This window comes from Maylandia zebra, linkage group LG19 (assembly GCF_041146795.1).
Source record: "Maylandia zebra isolate NMK-2024a linkage group LG19, Mzebra_GT3a, whole genome shotgun sequence".
Classification (NCBI taxonomy): Eukaryota; Metazoa; Chordata; class Actinopteri; order Cichliformes; family Cichlidae; genus Maylandia; species Maylandia zebra.
The window spans coordinates 24,397,099-24,414,539 of record NC_135185.1 but is presented as its reverse complement, the minus strand read 5'-3'; the positions used below and the strand labels follow the sequence as shown (position 1 = coordinate 24,414,539).

At 39.4% G+C, this 17,441-nt stretch overlaps 3 protein-coding genes across 4 annotated transcripts; all 3 read left to right on the top strand.

Moving 5' to 3' along the window:
- Positions 1-401: 401 nt before the first annotated feature.
- LOC101486448 (B2 bradykinin receptor) lies at positions 402-5,135 on the top strand. 2 transcript variants are annotated; one of them, XM_076877588.1, is made up of 3 exons: positions 403-535; positions 736-823; positions 2,414-5,135. In XM_076877588.1, the coding sequence occupies exon 3, from the start codon at positions 2,442-2,444 to the stop codon at positions 3,432-3,434; it is 993 nt and encodes a 330-aa protein (XP_076733703.1). In that variant the 5' UTR covers positions 403-535; positions 736-823; positions 2,414-2,441; the 3' UTR covers positions 3,435-5,135. The 2 variants fall into 2 exon arrangements, with proteins under 2 accessions (XP_004540433.1, XP_076733703.1); XM_004540376.4 differs by lacking the exon at positions 736-823 and having other exon boundaries at positions 402-535.
- A 4,818-nt stretch (positions 5,136-9,953) lies between these two features.
- On the top strand, positions 9,954-11,348 carry LOC143414072 (G-protein coupled receptor 4-like). The gene has a single exon (XM_076877714.1). It carries the CDS (start codon positions 10,051-10,053, stop codon positions 10,990-10,992), a length of 942 nt encoding a protein of 313 aa, XP_076733829.1. The 5' UTR covers positions 9,954-10,050; the 3' UTR covers positions 10,993-11,348.
- Positions 11,349-11,485: 137 nt separating this feature from the next.
- Positions 11,486-14,402, top strand: gpr65 (G protein-coupled receptor 65). The gene is made up of 2 exons (XM_076877707.1): positions 11,486-11,777; positions 12,769-14,402. The coding sequence occupies exon 2, from the start codon at positions 12,779-12,781 to the stop codon at positions 13,742-13,744; it is 966 nt and encodes a 321-aa protein (XP_076733822.1). The 5' UTR covers positions 11,486-11,777; positions 12,769-12,778; the 3' UTR covers positions 13,745-14,402.
- The last annotated feature ends 3,039 nt before the right edge of the window (positions 14,403-17,441 follow it).

The following is a 17,441-nucleotide window of genomic DNA, read 5'->3' as shown; positions in this document are numbered from 1 at the left end:
TTATCGGTTTCTTCAATGGAAATGATTGTGGTACGAGTATATACATACACACACACACACACACACACATATATATATATATATATATATATATATATATATATATATATATACATATATATATATATATATATATATATATATATATATATATATATATACATATATATATATATATATATATATATATATATATATATACATATATATATATATATAAACACACACACACACACACACACACACACACACACACACACACATATATATATATATATATAATTTCCGTTGAATTAATGATATGAAATGTTTATTTATTTCATTCCGGCACGTTAGGCCCTCCGTACCACAACGGTACTTAAACAGAGAAAAGGGAGGGATTGACCGAAGTGTGTGGCAGCAGCGCGAGCCATCGGTTTACTTTCCCCTCGAAGTCAGCGACAGCCACAGTCAGTAGCACAAGGTGTTGGGTGTGTATAGTTGATTTTTGGGACGCTTTCGTTTTTTACCTAGAGGACAGACTCTTGCGTACAAGGTATGAACAAACTTGTTTTTTACTTTTCTGTCTGTGTTTTTTTTTCTTTACCTTTTTTCTTCTGCAGTTTAAGGTTAATTAAATCATAACTACTACTTAACAGTGTGCATAATGATTTATAATGAAAAGTGTTTTCTGCTTTATATCATTACTTGTGACAAATAACAACAAAGTTTTGAGTTAATATTCTGGCTGTGCAGGTTATGAACTCTGTCAGGTGTAACTGCAGATTCTTAACTGGATTTGTCTCAACACGTTTAGCGTTTTGAGAACCTTTAACCAAAACGAGTAAGTACGATTAAACATTTAGACTAATACAAACACACACACATGATGACGAGTTTTTGTTTTTTGCCACTTTGTTTTGTTTTTAAGCGTTCATGCATTTCAGTTAAAATTGTTTTAAAGCTGCTGAGAAAACATACAGAAACTGTGGATGCCCCGCAGTTATACAGTGGAGGCGACATGCAGGCAAAATGTTGTTGGATTGGTGCTGATAACCGTTAATCATCCTTTTGTGCAATTGCTTTTCATATTATGCAGCGTTAAGTGACAGATATGGAAAAGTTCTGCATTCAATGTGGTTTCTGTTTTGCTGAACCGCAGTAAGTTTAAAATGTGAATACCTTTGGGTTGTTATCGTTTATGTGCAAAAACAAATACAAAATACTACATAGGCGTGGGGGACAGGGGGGTGTTAGAATTAAGTACTTTTAATACAAAAAAGTTTTAAAAGCAACAAAAACAAAGTTCAGCAACCCTTTAGAGGATTGAGTGTTTGAGTTATTGTTGGTGTTGATGTTACTCAAGACATCAATTATCTGTCATTAACACCAGATTTTCATAGAAAATCAATTTTCTATGAAAGATTGAGGTTTTTTTATTTTTTGAGGAGGGTTTTTGTTTGTTTGTTTGTTTGTTTGTTTACTATTTTAAATGTCTAGGCAAGGGGGAAAATCAGTTGATTTTTATTTATTTAGCACCAGTTTGCACAAACTGTTCCCTTAAGGTCTTTATAGTGAAAGATGAAGACTATGATAGAGAAAAACCTGACACGCATACAAGTCCCTGGGGGGAAACACTTCTTTGAGACAGGAAGAGGCCTTTGGCAAACCCCGATTCAGGAAGGGCTAGCCATCTTTACTGTGAATAGTTGGGAGATGAGTGGAAAAAGAAGAGAAACAAGTGGTTCATGGGTACGCAAAGGAAAACACAAACTATGGTAGAAAGTAGATAAAAGTTTATGAGAAATAGAAGGAAAATACGTTGTGCATCATAGTAAGTTGTCTAATTGGATGAGCCTAGAGCAACTTCAGTGTTAGGCTTGGCAGTACAGTGGTGCAGTGGTAAGCTCTGCTGCTTCAAAGTACAAAGCTATTGGGTTCAAATCCAGTCAGGGACCTTTTGCATAGTGTTTCTATCCTCTCACTGGGTACTCTGGGTTCCTCCCACACTCCCTGAATTGAATAAGTGATGGCAAAAAAGTATGAATGGTTTGCCGTCACCTGAACCAACCCTAATCGCAAGGGTTGTTTTTGTTTTGATTTTTTTTTTTTTTTTTTTTAAAGAGAGGCTTTAATCCTAATAACAAAACTAAGAAAATTAACTCTTGTCATTGTTTTTGAATTTTAGTAAGGGTTTAGAGATGGTGAGAAAAGTTCATTAAATAAATAAATTTAAAAAATGATTTTCTTTCAGGAGTCACCAAAACAGGTTCTGTGCCTGAACTTGCCACAGTGTTTATTTATTAGGAACGAACTGGAAATACAGCAACAGCTTTTGCATTATGAGTTTTAATGACAATGAAGTATATCACTGTGTTCCATATAACATAGCATTTCATAATGTTTTACCTGTGTTGCTGTCCTCTCTCTGCAGCATCCGTTCCAACTCTTACTCTGTCAAGATGTCTGGAGACCAAAGTAACACAGGAGAAGACCATTGTATTCCTGAAGACAACAGCTTGGTCTTCACTCTAGTTCCACCCTACATCCTGGTCATCAGCGTGCTTGGAATCATCTTTAATGTGTTTGTGCTGATGGTTTTCTGCCTCCACAAGAAGGCCTGCACTGTGGCTGAGATATACCTCAGCAACCTGGCTGGAGCTGACCTTGCTCTGGTGTGCTTTTTGCCCTTCTGGGCTGAATATACAAGAAAGGGATTTGACTGGCCTTTCAGTGAAAGCCTGTGCAAAGTGACATCAGCTGTTATCTACATGAATGCGTTCTGTAGCATTTACTTCCTTGTTATGGTTAGCATAGATCGTTATGTGGCACTGGTGCACCCACTTTCCCATGAGAGGATACGCCGGCCGTTTTATGCCAAACTGGGATGTCTGTTTGTGTGGGGTCTTGGCTTGGTCTTTGCTCTCCCCATATTCATCTACAGGAAGTTAGAATTCAACTCTCAGTTAAATCTTACTCACTGTTCACTTAACCTAACTTTTCCAGAGCAATATCTGGCATCTGAGGTGACAACCATAACATTCAGCTTCATCGTCCCTGTTATCATTATTTTGTTCTGCACTGTCAAAATTATTCAAACTCTGAGAAAGAGGCTAATGGAGGTTTTAAACATTCAGAAAACGGATCAGAAGGCCACCACTCTCATCCTGGCAGTTCTCCTGGCATTCCTGATCTGCTGGGTGCCATTCCACGTGACAAAGATACTAGATGTGCTCCGAAACACTGGCATTCTGAAATGCCACATCACACTGACCATCGTCCAACAGATCTCTACGTACTTTGCCTTCTTCAACAGTGTCCTTAACCCCATTCTCTACGTCTTAGTAGGGAAAACTTTCCAGAAACGAGCAAAGGAACTCTTCATATTGTGGAACAAGACTCAAACAGCATCTTTCAGCCGACTGTCCACACGCCTGACAAGTTTTAAATTGTGATCATAGCTCAAAGTGATATGCGGGACTGCGATCTTTTGGATGTGTGCTGTGATGGTTTACCCAGTTAAATGGACAATTATTTACTCAGGCAAGGAGAAAAATGTTGTTTTTGTAATCTGAATGTTTGTTTGTTTTTTTGTTTAACATTGTGCATGCATTACTTTTTCTTCAGAAAGGGATATTTAGCCATAACATGTTCATTTCCTAGAGGTGATACTGAAAGGCTGTCAGTCTGACTCTACTTGGTGTAGTGAAGTCTGAGCGTTCTTTGACCGTTTCTCCAGTTGGAACATAACTCCTGGCTTTGGCTAAGAGAAAGTAGCATGCAGAAGACAGCTGGCATGGAGGAAAGGCTAAAGATAACAAGCAAGTCGTCTGAAATGTGATTCATGCAACACTCCTGAAGTTAAAGAATGAAAATACACTGTTAGAAAAAAAGTCACAATAGGACCTTTTTATTGTCTTGGGCTTTGTTCCATGTTTCGTCAGACTCTGACAGAGGAGTGAATAACAGGAGACATTACCTCATACCTCAAACAAGTTTTGTTTTACCAACCGTCCATGAACCCGTATCTGTTTAGATGTCACATTTTGAAAAATATAATTATAAAACTATAATTACATTTAAGGCCATATTTGAGCTTTCGTTTGTGCTAAATTTCAATGAAGTTAAAATTCAATGGCAAGTAAGGGTGTGGTTGTTCTTCAAAACCAGTGATCCAGTATAGCTTTCTCTTGACATCCTGTTGACATTCGTAGCATGACAGGATATGAGGCTCAAATTTCAAATGTGTCATTCTACTGCTCATCCTCTAATTGATATCGATTAGACACAATTTCAGATTTAATGCCATAATAACCCTGCTTCATAATTGAATAGCATTCCCACCTTTATTTTATATTGCACATGTGATAAACACAAGCTGAGATAATGAAACAAATATGCAAAAGAGACGGCAACAGTTTAACAGTGTTTATACTATTAACATAATATTTGCATGGTTAGATTTTCCACTTCACTTGTGGGCATGGTTATGTAGTTGGAGTGCTCTGTGCTGTGGCATGATGCAGATTTACTGCTACCAACTTGGATTGTTTCAGTGATGAACTTAAAGTTCAAAGAGGGATTTTTTTTCTTTGCATTATATTAAAGTATTGTGCTTCTATTCCCATTGCATCAAAAAGAAACTCTGCGTGTATATATGTAAGGGTTTTAACCTCCTAAGACCTGAACTCTTTCATGGCATGCATTTTTAATTTCTCTTTGGGCTGATTGGGACCTGATGATTGTAAAAAAACAAAACAAAGAATTATGTGATTTTTTTTTTTACCTGATTTTCATTTCTAAGAAAAATGAGATCCACATATGAGGACATTCGCTTTAAATTTTGATAGAACAGTAGCAGTATGTCCTCACAAGTGGATATCGGGCCCTTGTAGAGGAAAAAAAAATGTAGTATTGTGGTCTGGACAACCCTAAAATGTGATGTCCACATATGTGGACGCCAGGTCCTAGGAGCTTAAATTTACAGTTTAAATACAATTAACAATGCTTTAAGTAGTTTATTTATGGTTTAAAATCACAGATCACTGCTGGACACTGAAATGCATACCTCTTTTTCACAGCACTTAATGTAACACTCAATATTAATCACTTGTAGACAATAAATTAATAAAACGTTCCAGACTTGTTGTCCCCTGTGATGTGGTTCTTTGTTATTTTTAATGCTTCTTTAAGCTGTCCATCACGAGTCTTACACTTTTTAAAAACAAGTCTGTATCTTCTACAGGGAGTGCAGAATTATTAGGCAAGTTGTATTTTTGAGGAATAATGTTATTATTGAACAACAACCATGTTCTCAATGAACCCAAAAAACTCAATAATATCAAAGCTGAATGTTTTTGAAAGTAGTTTTTAGTTTTAGCTATTTTAGGGGGATATCTGTGTGTTCAGGTGACTATTATTGTGCATAATTATTAGGCAACTTAACAAAAAACAAATATATACCCATTTCAATTATTTATTTTTACCAGTGAAACCAATATAACATCTCCACATTCACAAATATACATTTCTGACATTCAAAAACAAAACAAAAACAAATCGGCGACCAATATAGCCACCTTTCTTTGCAAGGACACTCAAAAGCCTGCCATCCATGGATTCTGTCAGTGTTTTGATCTGTTCACCATCAACATTGCGTGCAGCAGCAGCCACAGCCTCCCAGACACTGTTCAGAGAGGTGTACTGTTTTCCCTCCTTGTAAATCTCACATTTGATGATGGACCACAGGTTCTCAATGGGGTTCAGATCAGGTGAACAAGGAGGCCATGTCATTAGTTTTTCTTCTTTTATACCCTTTCTTGCCAGCCACGCTGTGGAGTACTTGGACGCGTGTGATGGAGCATTGTCCTGCATGAAAATCATGTTTTTCTTGAAGGATGCAGACTTCTTCCTGTACCACTGCTTGAAGAAGGTGTCTTCCAGAAACTGGCAGTAGGACTGGGAGTTGAGCTTGACTCCATCCTCAACCTGAAGAGGCCCCACAAGCTCATCTTTGATGATACCAGCCCAAACCAGTACTCCACCTCCACCTTGCTGGCGTCTGAGTCGGACTGGAGCTCTCTGCCCTTTACCAATCCAGCCACGGGCCCATCCATCTGGCCCATCAAGACTCGCTCTCATTTCATCAGTCCATAAAACCTTAGAAAAATCAGTCTTGAGATATTTCTTGGCCCAGTCTTGACGTTTCAGCTTGTGTGTCTTGTTCAGTGGTGGTCGTCTTTCAGCCTTTCTTACCTTGGCCATGTCTCTGAGTATTGCACACCTTGTGCTTTTGGGCACTCCAGTGATGTTGCAGCTCTGAAATATGGCCAAACTGGTGGCAAGTGGCATCTTGGCAGCTGCACGCTTGACTTTTCTCAGTTCATGGGCAGTTATTTGGCGCCTTGGTTTTTCCACACGCTTCTTGCGACCCTGTTGACTATTTTGAATGAAACGCTTGATTGTTCGATGATCACGCTTCAGAAGCTTTGCAATTTTGAGACTGCTGCATCCCTCTGCAAGATATCTCACTATTTTTGACTTTTCTGAGCCTGTCAAGTCCTTCTTTTGACCCATTTTGCCAAAGGAAAGGACGTTGCCTAATAATTATGCACACCTGATATAGGGTGTTGATGTCATTAGACCACACCCCTTCTCATTACAGAGATGCACATCACCTAATATGCTTAATTGGTAGTAGGCTTTCGAGCCTATACAGCTTGGAGTAAGACAACATGCATGAAGAGGATGATGTGGACAAAATACTCATTTGCCTAATAATTCTGCACTCCCTGTATACTTCAGGTTCAGTGAGCTGTTAAAAGTAGCTGTTCTCAATCTGTGGCATGAGCCCCCCCTGGTGGGCCAGTGACCCACTACAAGTGAAGATGTGGACAAAAAGTATGGAATTAAAGCTTGAGTAGGAAAAATTAACATTTTGCAGATTTATAAGCGGTCTGCAGTTACTTTATATCTGTGCAATGTCAATGTCAAATTCTATTATTAGAAACCACCAAAACATTTTAAATAAAATGCACTTCCTAAATTTTGCCACAGTTAAATGTCTGTGTTCCACTACATGGGACATTTAGAGCAGATCTGGCCACAAATCAGAGATGGCATGAGTTTTATACACTGGATAGCAGCAACTCCAACAAGCCTTTATTTGGTAAGCAGGAACCAGCTCTCTATGCAAGATATGTGGTTAGTGGGCTGTCTATGCCTGCTTTGTCTCAAGAGTGCACATTGCAATATCCCGAGGTGGGAAGTAACGAAGAACAAAATATTTTGTTACTGCACTTAAAATTTTCAGGAGGCTGTACTTCACTTGAGTATTTATTTTTCTGACCGCTTTTTACTCCTTACATTTTTAAACAAATTTCTGTTCTTTCACTTTTTACATGTTCACAACAGGCTCATTACTTTTGGTTTAACAGATTTGAAGGCAGTTATTTTTAGGTCACTGTGGGACTTCAAACAGGAAACAGATTAAAGCCTAAACAGTAACACATGAAAGGCAGTCCTGTTCACCTATTAATCAACAGGGTATGTGGCACACAAAGAGATGGCACAGCACCATGACAACTGCAGGTGTCCACAAGTTGTGGTTGCAGAACTTCAGTATCCAGCTGGCCCTGCAGGGGCCAGTTCAGAGGGAACTGTGGTGAATTCAAAGTAAAGTGCAGTGTGTGACTGCTGTGTGGCTGTGGTTTCATGGTCAGAGTTAAGTTGCATTAAGTGTAGCAGAGATGAATTTGAAGTTAAGCTGATGATGCTTAGATTCAATCAATGATTCCACCTTCATGCCACCTAGGAGAGAAAAAAAAAAAGACAGCACGTAGTGTACTGTCAGCGTAGAGAATGGAAATACAGGACAACGCATGAAACATCTGCAGACATCTTGTTGAATTCAGTTGTGTACATCCACAAACAGCAGCAGATCAGGTTATCAGAGCCTGTACACCAAGAAAATCTACTGGAGCCCACAATAGAAATTATTGTGAGTTGTGACTCCCCCCCCCAAATTGAGCAGTTAAAGCAGATTTTAGGGCTCCCCTGCCTACCGAATCCCACAAACCTCTTCCCTACTCATTTTCCCGTTTAGAAGCAAAGTCACCCTCTACAATATAGGCAACAGAAAATAAAGCTTTTTTTTTCGTTACTTTACTGATTCAAGCCGAGTACCTTTGTTAATGTGGTGGCACGAAGGAGGATAACCAGTTAAGGAGACCACAGGATGTTGACAACGCCACCTGGGGAGGGAGTTACACCCCAGGAAAGATTTCTATAGCCAATGTAAATGTTACACTAGCTACCAAAGCCCACAGGCTCCTTATTAATAGCAGAGGTGAGGCTGATCAATTTTACAAATCAAAATTTATTACGGAAAATACTAAAAAACAGAACTGTAAAATCAGAAAAGTTCTTAAGGTAACAGGGCTGAGACCGCAAGACTGTCAATTAGAAGACTTTATTAACAAACAGTGATTAAAATGACCAGGCTCGCTGTCACTATGCTACCCTAGAACAAAAGCAGCTCAATAAAATAACTAAACAAATAGTGGAGAACGACGACTTGAGGAGGCAACCTAGAGGAGTTCCCAAGGGTGCCACCAATTACTGACCCGTATAGTTCCACTGCAAACCTCACTGTCACTCACACTGAAATCTAAATGGTGCAGTCTACCTATGCCCGGTGTGTACACTCTCACGCATCGGGGAGGGGATTCCATCTCACGTGCCTAGCCCCTCAACAAGCGGCCGCACCTCCACTAAAGCAACAAAACAAAGCATAAAACGTTAAACAAATTAATAAAAGAGAAATAAAACAAACACACCCTAAGATACAGTTATTTATAAACGCAAGATTAAAATATATCAAACAATTCCGAGTAAAAGACTATAAAGCCAGGAGTCAGTCAAGGCCAGTCCATAAGATGACAACAGGCCACAACAAGACAGAATAAAAGCGAACAAGACTGAACAAGACAGCAGCAGTATGGCACAATTCTGTAACAAAAGAGGGAAACAGTCGTCAAGTTCCACCCTTGACGACTGAGTCCCACTTAACACTCTCTAAGGGCAATACTAGAATGAGCGGCTTTCCTGAAGAAATCAAACCGCTCTGCAACGCTTAACCACTTAACGCGCTTGACCACCTTGGATAGAACAGACTACCAAATGCCTCCGTGCATAGTGAAGCGCAGCTGTTTCTTATAAGGCCGCTAATTATCAGCTGGGAAGGTGTGGATGTCAGTGCTGCATTCGCGGACATCACGTAAAATCCTACTCAAAATCTACTTCACTACATTAAAATTAGATTTTAGACTTAAATAAACGCAGTATTCCTATTTTCTTTTTCACTTTCAGAAGTTGAATTAATCAACCAGAATCAGCATACTTTATTAATCCCTAAGGAAATTATGTGGGTTACAGTTGCTGCAGTATAAATAACAGTAACAGAAACAGACTACACTATTTAACAATAGCATATGTTACACATTTAAGACATTTAAGCAATAGCCCAATATACACAGATCACTCAATAATAAATATCAAGGATTGACAGAGTTTATTATAAATAAATATCAAGAACGTTAACGGGAATATTACAGAGTAGAAAAGAGCGTGTGCAAAAAGGATGTAACTGTTGCAGTGTTTACAGTGGCCATATCCCACTTTAATCCTCTGAGCTACACTGGCAGAACGCCATGACATGCAAATATATGCTGTTCCTGGAAAGTTATACAGAGTGTATAGAATGGGGACACTCTAATAAAGTAAATGATACATTTTGGCACATTTCCACGGTTTAAAAAACACAAACATATACTTGTGAAGTGTTTTCTAATTCTGTTGCATTTGTGGGATTTTACATTCACCAGTACTCGGACACGGAATTAAGAAACTTGATGAGCACATTTTGCTTAGTACTGTAAAAACAGGACAGCTTCCGTAAATCATCAAACACTGTTTTTATTTTGAGCACAACAACACTTCCCCATTATTTGCATTTTCAGATCTCGAATCGAATGAGCTTCCCATTCGGGCTTCAGTCACCGCTGTGTCAGGATGGACTCGACGATCACCAACAACACAAACTCATGCACGGCTAACTCCTCGGTGCAGAGGTACATGTATCCAACGGCGTACTCTCTTTTTTTTAGTGTGGGCTTTCCAGCCAACTGCCTGTCTCTGTATGTGGCCTGGATGCTGATGAAGAAGGGGAACAGCATGGCAGTCTATCTTGTCAGCCTGTGCATTTCTGACCTACTATACACAGTCACTCTGCCTATTTGGATAGTACAGGCCATGGGGCAACACATAGGTGACGAACTTTGCAACCTCATGGCTGTAATCATGTACAACAGCTTTTTTGTTGGTTCTGGTCTCCTTTGCTGCATCTGTGCTGATCGCTATCTGGCAGTGGTCTACCCACTCCACTTTAACTGGATCAGGGAGGTGAGGACAGCAGTGCTTGTGAGTATAGCTGTCTGGGCTTTGGAGATTGCCCTCCACATTGTCTTACTTCACCACATGGGGGCGCTGCAAGCTTCAAGATACTTGTGTGATCAGCAGATACCCATGACACAAGAAGATGCCGCTGTTGCCCTTACAAGGTTCGCCTTGAGTTTCTTGGTTCCTACCTTCATCATGACTTTTTGCTATCATAACATCATGCGCTCTATCAAATGTAACACCTCCATCCAAGTGGAAGACCGCAGGAAAGTGGGATGGCTGTTATTGCTACTCCTTCTAACCTACATAGTGTCTTTTATGCCCTACCAGTTGGTCATGCTGCTCAGGGCTATACTGGAGCCTGGGTCCTGCGTCTGGGCAACTAGGCTCAAAAGTGCATTCATGGTGACAGTTGCCACCACAACGCTAAACAGTACACTGGATCCTATAATATACTGTCTAATCAATGAGAGCGCAAAGACAGAGATTAAGAAAACTGCACAAAATGTGAGGTGGCTTTTTATGCGTGGAAAGCACAGTGATAGCTCTGTTTGAATGATTTCTTTCCCCTTCTTTCAACATAAAATGTAAATATAATGAAAATCTAACTATTATTTGGGGCTGTGCAACCTATATGTAACCTACATGTGATCTAAGTTTAGGCATATTAATTATTTTTTTTATTTCTTCTGTATATTTGTCTTTAATGTGATGTTTAATTTTAACTGTGATTTGTGTAATTTGAAATATTTGGCTGTGGTGTTAATAGTTTCATTTTGATCCAGTGTTCAGTATTATTGTGTATCACTGCACTTGAATATTTGAGTGTATTTTTGCACAAAGAGAAGCACACTGTGGAATTTTCCTACTAACCACTTGTATTTATAACACTTGACAGCTATTCATGCTTCCATGAGATACTAATAAAAAAAAGCATCTGTTCTTTTAGAGCGTGCAGTCATTGAAACAAAACCATAAAGACATATCTGCGCTGTTCAAACAACGAGCTGAAAAGACATCTATCACTTTATGGGACGATTATTGGCATCACCTCTACCTGAGTTCATGTCTGTTGACACGCCAAACAGAGACACACACTTTCATATGGGCTTAAATTAAAATCACCTGGTCCTGTAGTTTGTTTTGTCATATCCTGTCACCCAGTAAATGATACAGTTGTTAAGGATAAAATGCAGCAGCTGCTGACCCTTCCTCTTCTTTCTAGCAGATTGATTAAGCGGTGAAGACGAAGAAACAGAATACGTCAGCCTTTCATCTGTTTTATTGGTTTTATTCTAAGAATTTATAGAAATTTGAGTGGAAATACAACTTGATACAGAGTAAGTACTTTGTTAATATGACTTTATGGTTTAAAGGAATACTATAAAAAAAAATTTAACAAGCCCCTATCAAATAATTCCATTGCAATAAAAATGTGACCTTAGGATTTTCTATCATGTTGCAATATAACTGAGAATTTAGAGTACTTAGGAAAAGTTGTATTTGCAACTTTTCACATGTTTTTCGTGGTAGACAATATCAGGAAATGTAACTGTGAGGAAAAGTGAAACACAGTGCCAGTGTAGCAAGCTTGTTCATTGAAATAGCACACAACCAAAGCCTAAACAAATCTTGTAAAAATGACAGGAAATTGTTTTACAGTAAGGTATATGGTGAAACGTGATAACAGGGAAACAGACACGAATGAGTTTGTTACAGGGGAATTGACATAGGAAAAAAAAAACTCTAAAGCAACCAGGAACTGAGAACAAGACTAAACGGGAAAATATATATAGAACAATATAAACAAAAATAAATGGTAACTAAGGAAAAAGTGGGGTCGGGGCAAATAAAGCAAACTAAGAGCGAACAGAAAATATTCAAATATAACTAAAAACTCCATGAACTCAAAACACTGGGTAAACAACCCAATGCTGCAAAAGCGAGGCTATTGTAACAATTTAATTGCACTTGCATAAGGTTGACTCACACTCATGCTGAATGTCAAATCAATCCGCACAATTGAAACACTCTGCCTTTTAATCTTAAACTACCAAAACAAAAGGGCTTACACTCAACAGCATCTTTCAACTATTCTTTCTAAGTAGTAAATTTTCCTCTTTTTAAAAAAATAGTGCATAGGTAGAGTTCTCCATTTTCACATTCCATTGATAATTTGTAGTTCCCAGTGGTGTCAGACTTGCCAACTTTAAAAAGTCCTTTCATGAGTTGAGATGTAGTCATGTGGCAGGTCTGTGAACTTGGTAGAGACTCTTACAGGTATTGTGTATTTACATCCATTCATGTATTGCTTCCTTATTTTTCTACAAGGTGTAAGCATATGAACACAACCTCTACAATGGAAAACTCAACCTTGACCAGTAATCATTCAGAATGTAACCTGGTCGACGATGCAGCCGGGAGAAGTTCATTTCTGTTGTTCTACATGGCTGTCGTTGCCATCGCCATCCCTTCCAACACCTTCTTCCTCTACGTATCCTGGCAGCACATTAGAAGGAGGAACGAGCTCGGTGTGTATCTGTTCAGTCTGGCGCTGAGTGACCTAACCTTCACTGTTTGTTTTATTCTCTGGTTGGACTTCCTGTGGCGAGGAGTTTGGATCCATGGGCGTTATGTTTGTGTGCTGTCCATATACATTCTCTTTACCAACTTCTACACCAGCGAAGCTCTCCTCTGCTGCATTGCAGTTGACCGCTACTTAGCAGTGGTTCACCCATTAAAGTGCAGATGGTGGAGGAAAGTTAGCACTGCAGCAGCAGTCACTGTTACCATTTGGTTGTTGGTGGTCTGTTTCAACACCAGCACCATCTCCTGGGAGGACTCATACCATGAAAAGAAAAACTTTTCAGTGTGCTTTGACATTTTTAGTCCACTGTCAGCGACTCTCCTCCGGGCTAATGTAATGCGCTTCTTTCTGGGGTTTATTATTCCAGTTCTCCTAGTGTTCTTTTCCACCTGGAGGATTTGCACAGCTGTAAAATCCAATCAGGCCACTGACAAGCAGGAACAAAAGCAGATTTTAAAGCTATTAACATTGGTTCTTCTTGGCCTTTTGTTCTGCTTCGGACCTATTCATGTCATGATGCTTCTTCGCATACTGGTTAATGACTGCAGGAACATTGCATGGATCCTCTATCCCTACAAGATCAGCGTTGCCCTATCAAGCCTTAACTGTCTTGCCGACCCACTGCTTTACTGCTTCATTACTAGCACAGGACAGGCATGTGCCAGTCAGATTGTCCTCTTTTTGCAGGAAAAGAAGAGAGGAATTCTGTTACCTATTTAACCATAGGGATTGAGGCATATAAAACTTTTTGTCAGTAAGGTTATGCAAAAAAATACCAGCAGAATTTCACTGAACTTTGTGGATTGGTGGAGCATGGCCAAAAATAACAAAAAAGGCATTCAGAGAGCACATCTTTTGCAGAGTTCAGTGCAGTTTTGCAGTTTTAGAGGAAATGATCGGGAGCTTTTTTTTATTATCCTATAACTTATATTTCAGAAAACTGATGAAATGTTTGCTCTTTACTTTAATAAAGCTCAGTGACTACTCAGTGCAAATGGTTACATTGTTTTGATCGCACCTTCTGATTTTCATTAAAATCATAAAAATCCTTAGCAGTGACTTACTACTTCCGTGAGTGGACAACAAGACTGGAAAAGAGATATTTAAATGCCTGTGCTTATTTGCAACTGCTGATCTGATTTTGTCTCTTATCAGCGAGTTACTGGTCAGAGTGGTTTCACTTCAGCTTTTTAGTCACGTTGTTTGTATTTTCTGTCAGACAACTGTCTGGGTCAGGTGCCATGTGGAAAGAACATTTGCATTTAACAAACCAAAATAAATTTGCTCTTTCCATCACCACGCACACAACATTATGATCTAAAATGATTCTTTTTCAAATAATGCACTTTTCTCAATTGTCAGAGTGAATGATATATTCATGTTTGCACTCTTAAACTTTAACTGAAAGCACTGTAAATAAAAGAACTTTGTGAAATATTTGTCAGTGTTTGTTCTCTTAGCATCCTAGTCTCTGGCAGATTTGCTGGTATCCATATGGGAGTTGAGTCATCTTAATGTGAGCATGAAAACTTAGAAAGAAAAAAGAAGAAGTGCAGCTCCCCCAAATGACCGCTTGAGTTCTTAACCAACAGTGAGTCGGTATCCATGGACTCCCATTTTAAGAGATAAGCTTTGCAGCATTGTGCTTTTTGGAGAATTTGCACTGTTGTTATCTCACAAATAATTTGGCATGATATGCAGTTCATTGTCCTGACAGCTCATCCAAGAAGTCTGTGCTCATGTGTTGGTGAGTGAAATTCTCCTACTTCACTTGTGTGTTTCAGAAAACTTCAGAAAAACAAGATTGTGATGGTGATAATCCACATGTCCACAGACAAATCTTAAAATAAAATAAAAAACGATGGTAAGTGTTGTTCAAAAGAAAGAAAAGAAAATTATAAAAACTCAAAGGTGCTCGATGGGAAGGCTTTGCTTTTTTTTCCACATGTATTTAAAGTGACACACTCCTCAGGTTGCTGTTACACAACAACAAAGGCTGGAAAGTGCATGTGCTCCACCTGAGTGTTCTTTTTGCCTCTTTTTTTCCATCCAGACTATCAGATAAGCATCGCCTATCACTGAATAGCCTTCACCTTCAGTTCCCCTTGACTCTGTAACAGACTGGCATCTTTGTAAGTAAAGTAAGCACATCAGAGAAGACAAGTACCTCTGGATCAATAGGTTTTGTTAGTGAAGCCCTTCCTCTGCCTGGATGTTGGCAGCGTTTCAGCAGTGGCACGTGTCAGACAGCCTGCTCTCTCAGGAATGATGGATGAATGAGGCAGTAAATTGCACTGGTGGTCTGACTGTACAAAAATGTAACAGGATGAAGCAGTGCAAACTGAGATATGGTGCTGCAATGAAGACCGCTGACAGCTTGGCTTAAATTGCTCCCATTATGTGAGGGTCCACCTTACTGCCATTTGGAAAGCTAGCATTGAATCAGTGTGTCAGGAAGTATAACTACACTTTGACCAATCCTAGCGCTGGAAGCTGTGGCTTGCAGGTGTACTATGGGAGTACTCAGGGTAATATATACATGTACATGCACTCGATCCTATTCTATTCAGAATCAGAATCAGAAAGGGGTTTATTGCCAAATGTTGAGCAGGTTTACAACATTAGGAAATTGCTGCGGTGCTTCAGTGCAAACATAGTGTCATAAATAGCACTTAAATAGACATGAAAAAATAAAAGTAGGGATAAGAATTAAAAGTGCTACGTAGAAAGATATGTGCATGAGCTATACATGAGATATATACATGAGAATAAGAATTAAGAGTGCTACGTTGAAAGATATATACATGAGTGCAGGTGGTGATCAGTGCCAAACATGGAATGATGCAGTGAACACAGCGTAGGGTCATGTGTTAGTAGCGGGAACAGTCATATGGTTATTGTTCATGTGTCCAACAGCAGAGGGGAAGAAACTGTTCTTATGGCGAGAGGTTCTGGTGCGAATGGACCGGAGCCTCCTGCCTGAGGGGAGCAGGTCAAACAGACTGTGTCCAGGGTGAGAAGGGTCAGCTGAGATCCGAGCTGCACGCCGCAATGTCCTGGAGGTGTACAGGTCCTGAGATAGGTCTCCTTTTTTCGTGGTTACTCTTTTTCTTGGTACTTATTTAGACCATTAATTAGTAAAATCAGTTACCCCTAATTAGTCCATCTTTCTCAGACACATTTTCTTCAAAGCTACAGAAATAAAATTGAACTGAAATGAATTTTTCACTTAAAAATGTGACCTCACTCTCAGTTTGATATGAGCCCCCCTGACATGACCTCACAGACTCGTGCTCCATTAGCTGTTTTTTCAAGCAGAAGAATTTTTTTTTTTGGTCTGTGTCTTGTGCTTTCTAACAAATAAATTTCTGTACTGCTTGATTGATGTCAGCTGACATTATAGTCAGTGACAGGAAAAAGGAAGAACTCATTACGGACAAAGAGCCTGTGGCCACCTGACAAACCCTGGAGTTGTTTTTTTTTTTAGATATTTCTTTTGGCACTATTGGCTTAGACAGCTCGCGCAGTGTCACTTAAACCCATCATATACACTCACCAGACACTTTATTAGGTACACCTGTTCAATTGCTTATTAATCTAGTCATCATTAATCTAAACAGCCAATCACATTGCAACCTCTCAGTGCATTTAGGCATTTAGACACGGTCAAGACAACCTGCTGAAGTTCACACTGAGCATCTGGACAGTAGATCACATATGTGGCTTTGAATGTGATAAGGTTGTTGGTGTCAGGTGGGCTGATGTGAGAAATTCAAACCTCCTTATCTACTGTGATTTCCCTGCACAACCATCACTCAGGTTCATAGAGGATCTGAAAAAATAGCAAAAGCCATTTTCACCTAGAAAATGAAAATGGTGAAAATGACTTCTTGTTGTCAAAGGACAGTCAAACAGCTTCTACCTGATCTGAAAATGACACCAACTCAAATAACCACTTGTTACAACCAAACTATACAGAGGAGCTTCTTTAAATGCACAGTGTGTGGACTCTTGAAGCAGATGGGCTACAGCAGCAGAAGACCACACTGGGTACCTCTCCTGTCAGCTAAGAACAAAAAACTGAGGCTTTCCAAAACTAGACATCAGAAGAGAGGGCAAATGTTTCCGGCTCTGATGAGTCTTGATGTCTGCTACAATGTTCAAATGATACTATCAAAATGTAGCGTAAACTAGAAGAAAGCATACATTGATCCGACCTTGGATCAGCTGCTCAGGCTGGTGGTGTTGGTGCAATGTTGTCAGATTTTGGCCCTCTTAATACAAGCTGAGCACCAATTATACCCCACAGCCTACCCGAGTATTGTTGCTGACCGTGCCTATTCCTTTATTACCACAGTGTGCCCATCATGGGTACACTCATCTCAAACTGATTTCTTGAATTGTTTCCACACATGTT

Coding starts and splice junctions, on each gene's coding strand:
- gpr65 (XM_076877707.1), top strand. CDS start 12,779: ATGAACACAACCTCTACAATGGAAAACTCAACCTTGACCAGTAATCAT.
- LOC101486448 (XM_004540376.4), top strand. CDS start 2,442: ATGTCTGGAGACCAAAGTAACACAGGAGAAGACCATTGTATTCCTGAA.
- LOC143414072 (XM_076877714.1), top strand. CDS start 10,051: ATGGACTCGACGATCACCAACAACACAAACTCATGCACGGCTAACTCC.